Source organism: Lactuca saligna, chromosome 9 (genome assembly GCF_052625555.1).
Source record: "Lactuca saligna cultivar CGN05327 chromosome 9, ASM5262555v1, whole genome shotgun sequence".
In the NCBI taxonomy this organism is placed as follows: Eukaryota; Viridiplantae; Streptophyta; class Magnoliopsida; order Asterales; family Asteraceae; genus Lactuca; species Lactuca saligna.
In genome coordinates, this window is record NC_136425.1 from 48,742,729 (window position 1) to 48,751,169 (window position 8,441).

The 8,441-nt window shown below is 33.1% G+C and overlaps 1 protein-coding gene across 3 annotated transcripts; it reads right to left on the reverse strand.

The window, feature by feature from the left end:
- Nucleotides 1-306: 306 nt before the first annotated feature.
- Nucleotides 307-5,126, reverse strand: LOC145015239 (RNA-binding (RRM/RBD/RNP motifs) family protein). 3 transcript variants are annotated; one of them, XM_078973697.1, is made up of 8 exons: nucleotides 4,441-5,126; nucleotides 4,206-4,329; nucleotides 4,005-4,125; nucleotides 3,739-3,775; nucleotides 3,416-3,653; nucleotides 3,193-3,305; nucleotides 2,040-2,138; nucleotides 307-735 (listed from the first exon to the last, which is right to left on the reverse strand). In XM_078973697.1, the coding sequence occupies exons 1-6, from the start codon at nucleotides 4,657-4,659 to the stop codon at nucleotides 3,208-3,210; spliced, it is 837 nt and encodes a 278-aa protein (XP_078829823.1). In that variant the 5' UTR covers nucleotides 4,660-5,126; the 3' UTR covers nucleotides 307-735; nucleotides 2,040-2,138; nucleotides 3,193-3,207. The 3 variants fall into 3 exon arrangements, with proteins under 3 accessions (XP_078829823.1, XP_078829821.1, XP_078829822.1); XM_078973695.1 differs by having other exon boundaries at nucleotides 3,739-3,778; nucleotides 3,990-4,125; XM_078973696.1 differs by having other exon boundaries at nucleotides 3,990-4,125; nucleotides 4,441-5,124.
- Between the last annotated feature and the right edge of the window lie 3,315 nt (nucleotides 5,127-8,441).

Here is an 8,441-nt window from a genome sequence, read left to right on the forward strand (position 1 = left end):
ACTAGCGATGATCGCGGGAAAACGCCAACATGATCCGTACACATTGGCAGAAGATTTATTTTATGATCTTGGGATTTGTTTTATCATGATAGCATTCGTTAAATTTGAAATTTAAGAATATTGAATGAGTTTTATGTTATTTAAAAAACGAAAAATTGTTTTGAAAATTCACGTTGTTACACATACATGAAGAGTTATGCTTTCACGATGACACCGTTATAAAAGCATACTTCATGCCATTTATTTACCATCTACTTAAAACTACAATGAAAAAGGACATCCAAACACCCCATTTGGTCACAAAGGTAAAAGAACAAACACAACACCTATAATTTCCCAAAAGAAAAGGCTTTGTTCAAGAAGAGTTGCAGCCACACACAAACAATGACACTTCCAATTTTTTTTTCTAAGACTACAAGATCCCTAGACTTTCACCCATTGAAAATCAGGATCAAGAACAATGAACAATAACAAAAACGACACCAACACATAACACCATACACTTTAGCCAATGTGTTTACACAATGATAGGCCTTGTTAACCTAACAAGAATGGTGTAGCTGATTCCAATGCATGCTGGAAACCTATTCCAGCATCGGGTGGCAATTTCTTTGACCCTTGTGACACTGGTAGAGTGAAAGAGGACCAAATGGGACACATTTGGATTTTGTAAGGAAGACACAATTCGCATCTTCATGGGATTTCCTTGAACATGATTTCTCTGGTAAAAATGACCTACAAAATATCGACCAAATCTGCTTTTAGTACAAAAAAAATGCAGTATTATCAAGCATATATGTTTAAAGATCCATAAAGATACTACCTTTAATCCTAAAATGTACAAGATTAAGCTTTATTTTAGAACTTTCTATATTATGTTTGATTCTTTTCGTTCTTTAAAACAAAAAGGTTGGTTTTTATTTGTGGAAGTCGGGGCCCCATCCCCCATGTGTGAAGGCTAAGAACCACAAGAACATTAGAAAATGCAAACAAGTAGTCCCCTCCCCTCCCCCCCTACCCCTACCCTACCCAACCACCACCACCACAAAATATCATATTCAACAAAGTCCACTCATGAAAAAATTGCCCCACCTGTGACACTACTGTAAAGGTCATAAAAAAAATCGAATCTCTGTTATAAAAGATCTTGTTGTCTATCTGTTTCATTGTTTCTAGAGGCTGAAACCAAAGTCAAAAATAGTGTTTCTTTTTTCTCATCAAGTCTTGTATGGGTAAAATGGCAGAATATCCAGATAAAGTGTTGTATACACAAGATCTGTTTCTTTAATTCCTTTCAAGACTGAATAAATGATCTGAATGAGACTACATGACCATTTTGTCCTTACATTCCATTTTATTCTTGGTGTTTTATTACATTAAGCCAGGTTTTCTGACTTAACCTATTAAGCCATTCTGTCCAGATCAAGTAAAAAAGAAACAACAATATATAACTGTCCAGATTAAGTTATTAAGCCCATTTAAGTCAAAAAGAAACATCCCCTAAAGGATCTTTCTCTTGTTGCCCAGTTTTTCAAATTTGTTAAAATTTAAAAAACTCATATCTTTTAATGGAATATTTGAAGAAAAAGAACATTAGAACATGGCACATCATGAAAGGCTTTACAGGCTTCATGGGCCCTAGTAAATTCTTCTTTTCATAAAGCAAACTCATGAGTTCTCCTCAATTATGAGGGCCAAACTGTATATAAACTCGTCCCCACTGTTCATATTAAGGGGAACACATGTATCATTGGCTAGATCTTTATCCAAAAGCTAATAACCTAATACGGGTAATTATCTTTATTTGAGACTACCAAAAGGCAAACAGAATCAAGTCTTTCATAAAGCAAACTCATGTGCTCTCTTTCTCTTGTTTAAAGAACTTCAAAGAAAACAAAAGACTCCTATAGGTATACTTCTATGTGATCAAAGAACCTTTTTTTAGGGTTCTACTGCAAATTCAAGGGCACATAAAACACAAAGTAAAAAAAAAAAAAAAAAAATTGCATTTTTTAATGAATATGAAACCAAGTGTATACCTCTAGAATGCAAAACGAATAATTTGCAAGGCTAGATTTGAAGCCCGCCACTCAAGTAGCAGTACTACCGTTCTTAGTCCTGCTGCAATCTAAGGATACCTGCAAAAAATTATCAAGAAAACATTACAAGTAGAAAACTGTTTCTTTTTTACTTAATGGGCTTAATGATTTAACTAGAGTAAATTACACGAATGGTCCCTATGGTTTGGGGTAATTTGTGGGTTTGGTCCCTAACTTATTTTTTTTATTTCAGAAGGTCCTTACTGTTTGTTTTTGTTATGTGTTTGGTCTCTATTGTTTGTTTTTGTTCCCATTTGGTCCCTGACTTACCTAATAAGATTATTATTTAAATATGGAAAAATGATAGGGTAGGTAAGGTAAGGTGACAGGGTGGGGTTGGGGGTGTGTTTATTTAAATAAATTAAAAAATCAATGGCAAAAGAGTCTTTTTAAATAAGACAGAGACCAAGCACGTAACAATATCAAACAATAGGGACCTTCCGAGTTAAAAAAAATAAGTTAGGTACCAAACATGCAAATTATCCTAAACCATAGGGACCATTCGTGTAATTTACTCATTTAATTACTTAATCTGGACAGCGATATATTGATGTTGACTTGTTTCATTTTGACTTAATGTTGGGCACAAAACTTACTAACTTAGGAGTTGTTTCTTTTTTACTTAATCTGGACAATTGACTTAATGGGTTAAGTCAAAAAAACTGATTTAATGTATTAGGACACTAACTCTTTACCTATTAGTCCTTCCTCTTTTTTCCTCCCGGATTCTCTCACGTAAAAATTATTGCATATTGTTAGAATTGATGAATATTGTGAAATTTGGTTTTTGGAATGTAAGGGTAAAATGGTCATTTAGTCTCAACTCTCATAACCGAACTCACACATACAGTACTTTATCCAAACAGAAATTATTACCCATTCAGACACTTTATCCCTTAATCTCATAAGCTATCTGTGAGTGTTTAATTTTGACATGATTAATAGAGAAAGTCAGGGAAATGAGGGTTTCCCCATAAAGTCCTAACTTTTTACAGTTTTCCCGAATTCATTTTTCCCTTTTATTTGGCAAGTATACAATCATTTTGTCATTTAATATTTAAACATCATTGATCCAAACAGTAATACTACTTGCCTTTTAATCAGACCTTCATCCTGAATTTTGGTCAGAAGCACCACCACCTTGCATGATCTGGGATGATGGAGCAGGGATTACAAATTGCTGTCCTTGAACAGGTGCTACAACACCTGATAACACCAAAAAAAAAAAAAAAAAAAAAAAAAAAAAAAAAAACTTTTTTACACGGATAATAATATTTCATATTTTAAAAAAGAATCTTTTGAAAAGAAAACACTGCCTGTTGGATATGCTGCTTGAATTGACCGAATGGATGAAGTAGTAGTAGCTGCATTTACATTTGGCCCACCGAATTGCACAATTTGATGACCTGGTAATGTATTATAACCTGGATAGGCCGTGTAACCATGACCACTTGGAGCTATTTGACCCATTTGATTGTATGGATACATGCTGGGCGGGTTAACTGCTCCGTATACTTGAAGATACTGCTGACTTGAATACGGATTGTATACGCCCTATTAATAAGTAAATAACTTGTTAAATTTGAATAAACTTCCTTTTGTCAGGAGCTTTGGAAGACTGAAGACTATTGAGTTTAACCTGTGGATAGACATATTCTGGACTATACGTTCCATACCTGCTACAAAAAGAACAACATTATCTCCTTAAACCCTAATTGCAAGAAATAGCAATGTACTTTCATCCTACTTTCAGTTTTTTTTTTCTTTTTAAGGCATCGTATTTTGACATTGCTATAATTCATCTACTCTTTTCAATATTTTCAATGATTTCATAACAAATTACCAATTCAATGAGAATGTTAGCATGTAAAATTCAAAAATGTAACTTACGGGTATGAGGGATACATTAATCCTTGTCTGTAGCCATAAAAAAGTGGTGGTTGTTGTTGGTAGCCATAGCTTCCTATAGAAGGCACACGAGCAGTTTGCACACCTCCTGCATAAGATATTGTTGGTGATACACGTCCTGAACATGAATAAAATCAATTTCAGCCATGATTCATGTAACAAAATTCAATTTTTTTTTTTAAAAAAAAGAATTAATACCAAAAGAAAGTGCAGGACGAGGGCGTCCAAGTGAAGCTAAATTACAATTCGCCCGTCTACCATCAATGACCGGAGCTGGATCTACACATGCTTTTGAAGCAGATTCAGGATCACGGAAAGTCACCTAAACCCTCCATGAAAACACCATCATCCAAAACAAGTCACTTCACGATAATATCATAAATTAAAACGAAGTGAATATGTATAAATGATTATAGATAAAGATGACACTCACGAAACCATAACCCTTGGATCGGCCGGTGTTTTTATCAGTGATCACAACAGCTTCAAGAATCTCTCCAAATTGCTCGAAGTATTGACGCATGGTTTCACTCTGAGTCTCCCAAGCAAGCCCACCAACGAACACTTTGGTGAAAGTCGTATCACCGAAAGGGGACTGAAACCCAGAACTCGAACTCGATCCCGAGCTCGGACCTGCAGGAATCGACGCCATGGACAAGACCCTTATGCTCTCTTTCTTTCTTTTCTTCTTAAATCGAATTGGGTTCAAGCATAAGGGTCGGAACCGAAAAGAAATAGAAGAAAGGAACGATTTTTTCACAAAATAATTGAAATTAAACAAAACTCTGTACAGAAATGGCGAAATTCTTTCGAGATTTACGAAATTGGGAAGATTATAGCACCCTAGAAGTTGAGGTGAAAAGGGGTAGTGGTGGGTGGAACAATTCGTTGTATAAACTACCCACAAAATGTCATTTTCGTGGGGTTATGGGGAAGAAATTTAAAGGGATTTCGAAGTTGAAGTTCTTTTACTTTCATGGGGTAATCGAAGAACAAGATTCTTCATTTAAACGACGATGAAAATGGATTTTCACCAAATCAAATAAATACACACAGTAAACTTCTTGTGGCATGATGATGATGACAGCGAAGGAGGAGAAAAAGTCGAATGGGGGCGAGCTGGCAAAGGGACGGTTTATCACAAACAAGAAACGGCAGTCAGAGAAGGGGAGAAAAGAAAATCGAAAACGGCTTTCTTTCGGTCCTTTTTCCAGGGCCTAGATTGATAAACGACAGTTAGAGATACAACTCTTAATGGATGATGTACATGCTGCAAATGCAATTGTGGTTTGGATTTAATACTTCTCTGGACTTTGGATTCTTTCACTTTTCCACCTCGTTGTTTCCAAGGTTGTCCCAATGATTTCGGAGAATTTTTATCAAATATATTTGAAAAAACAAAAAATATATCCTATTTTTAGAAAAAATTATATTTTAAGTATATAACTATTTTATAATTTAGTTTATTTTTTGATTTTTTTTTTAAATTATTAACAAATGAACAAAAAAACAAATAATTTTTTTAAATTATTAGATTTACATTTCAACAAACTTATTTAATTTTTTTTTTTTGAAATATATTATTATTAATGCTAAATATAACTAAATCTTTTATATATTATTTTATATATTTTAGATCATTTATCTTAGATTTTATTTTTATCAACTATTAGCTAATTTTTCAATTAGTTCGTCAAATATACATTAAATAAAGTGCAAAAACTTAAAACTAAAAAAATATAGTTATAGTGAGAGGGTTTGATTGTGGTTTAGACTATCCTCATTAACAACTCAAACAAATTTTTTATATAAAAATTATTTTATATTTTTTCCACTTATACAACTCAACCCAATTTAATTATTCACGCACAAGCAATCCAATCCAATTATATATATATATATATATATATATATATATATATATATATATATATATATATATATATATATATTGGTTTGTTTTGTAGAGAAAAATAAATTACATATTTCAGTATATGTTATTTGATTTCTTACCAAATATAAAGTGTGGTTTTTAACAAAATTAGATTTAATTATAAAAAATAATTTAAATCCATCTATCTAAAAAAACACCTGACTGTATAAAATAATAAAAAAGAAGTACTGCTTTGGTGAGGGCTTGTTGTGATAGCCTAGATCACCAAATATGTTTTATTTTTCCTTTTTTAAGGTGAGCATATCCCAAGAGATCATCAATGGGGATGGTTTTAGGTCCCTAGTAGGGGTGAGCGTGATACGGTTTTGGGATAAAATCGCATTACAAACTACATGTGTTGATTTTTGTAATCTTAAAACGTGATGCTGGGCTTTTTAAGTGGTGCTCTTTTGTAGTTTTTCTAACGGTATGATTTTAGTTTCAAACCTCACAATGAAATGTTGTGGTCCTTTTATGGTTGTGTGATTTTAAAACAACAAGAGACCATTCAAAGTTATTAAAAAAAAATTAGACATTAACAATTTCAGAGACAAAGACTTAAAAAACATTGATTTAATTGTAACAAAGAATGAAATAATCAAATTAAAATATATAATAATGGGCAACTATTATAACTTTTTTTGTCCGGGAAAAGGATAAAGGAACATGTAGAGTCTTAGGTGTGCATATGTAGTTTGGTCTCATCAATGAAGCTTGTATTGATTAATCATAAAATGAAGCATGTATGGTTTGGTCTTGTTATTGCAGAAGCATAATTGATGGCACGACAATATCTCTTTCGTAGAATCTGTAATGACGAATTTGAGACGGTGGCCCAGTAAGAGTGCGGCAACTTGACAAGCATTATGATAATGTTTCGTCTTCGAATCGAAAGAAAAAAAAGAATTTAATTATTCTGCTTCAGTTTAGTCAACGACAAATGAATATTCATAAACGAACAATATAATAAATCATATATTATTTATATAAATATTTAATATTTTAATATATAGTTATAGTGGTACAGTTCGGATTCTGAGGGTTAGATTGTAAGCTAAAACCATATTGAACATATTTTGATCGATTTTCTCAAATCAAAAACCACGTCGAAGGGTTTTGTATTCTGTTTTTGTTTGTTGTGGTGTTGGATTTTTTTTTATTAATTCGGTTTTTTCTCACCCATAGCTTAACTTTAACATTTGTTTGTTTTAATCTGCTAATTGTCTTAAGATAACACTTTTACCCTTCTTTGTAAAATTTATTAATTATTAAATTTTGTTATTATTTTAATAGGATTAAAAGAAACCCTAAGAGGTTCAGACACACTCATGTCCTCATAATTTCTCTCTTGTTATCTGATCTTTGTATCGTTCCCTCCCTCCAGTTTGTCACCGACGTGAGTGATGAGTTCAACACACAAGAACTTTCCTATGTGCTCATGCAAACCCTAATACTTGGATCTAGGTTTCTCTATTGTACATGCAATTCATCCAAGATTTGAAACCCTAGATCTAGCATACATAAATCAAAATTAACATAAAATATCATATCTAGATGATTACATATTCAAGAATGCTTGATCTTTCTTCTTCATTGAGCTTAGAGTTACAAGTGTAACTCCTCTAATGGCTTACAAACTTCAAGAAGCAAAAAGGCTATTATGAGAGAGGGAGGAGGCTCTAAATTTCGACCCTAGGGTTTCCAGATCAACAAGTACTGAAAACTGAAACCCAAGGGTTAAGTTTCCTACTAAACCCATTAAGGACTTAATCCATTAAGTCCAATATTGGTTATACTAATTTTTGCCAATGATTATTATTTAATATTTCAAGTTATTAAATAATTTTCGTGTGTCCCGATTAATCCCCCAAATTAGGGTTTCATTGCATTGGGGTTTCCCAAACCCATATTATTTCCAACCCATATTAGCCCATTATCAATTTGTTGGGCTTTTAGGTCAATTAGGGTTTTATTGGGCCTATTAGGCCCACTAGAATATCATTAAGCCCATTAGGGCTTCTTTGGGCCCATTAGGGTTTCAAGCAACCCAAACGAGTCAGCACAATCCGGCAAGGCACACCGCCACCCGACACGGCGATCGGTGGCGGCAGCCACCACCCTATAGTGGTGGTTTGATTTTTCCTTTCATCATTCCAATTGTTTTACAATTTACAATGAACTCACAAATAAACACACACACTACACTCAGCCACCCTATGGTGGTCGGCGATGAAATTTTGATGGACTCGCATCATAATTTCGTTCTCCCTTTGATCCATTATGTTTCCAAGCCCAAAATCCAACTATCACACATTTGACAGTTTAAGCCCATTTATTTAATTAATCACTTTTAGCCACCAAATTAATTCCTAATTAATTTATGATTAATATTAATTAAATAATATGTTTTCTCATTTAATATATTAATCTTATAATATATTAATAAATCATAATATTCTCTCTCTCCATAAATTACCTTGTCAAGTTGCTTTGGTGAAGGC

What these genes read in the sequence shown, in the direction of transcription:
- LOC145015239 (XM_078973695.1), bottom strand. Translation starts at nt 4,659, where the DNA reads ATGGCGTCGATTCCTGCAGGTCCGAGCTCGGGATCGAGTTCGAGTTCT. An exon ending in TTAATGTATCCCTCATACCC is followed by an intron (nt 3,779 to 3,989) that starts GTAAGTTACATT and finishes TTCTTTTTGTAG; the next exon opens with CAGGTATGGAACGTATAGTC. An exon ending in CAGAATATGTCTATCCACAG is followed by an intron (nt 3,654 to 3,738) that starts GTTAAACTCAAT and finishes ACTTATTAATAG; the next exon opens with GGCGTATACAATCCGTATTC.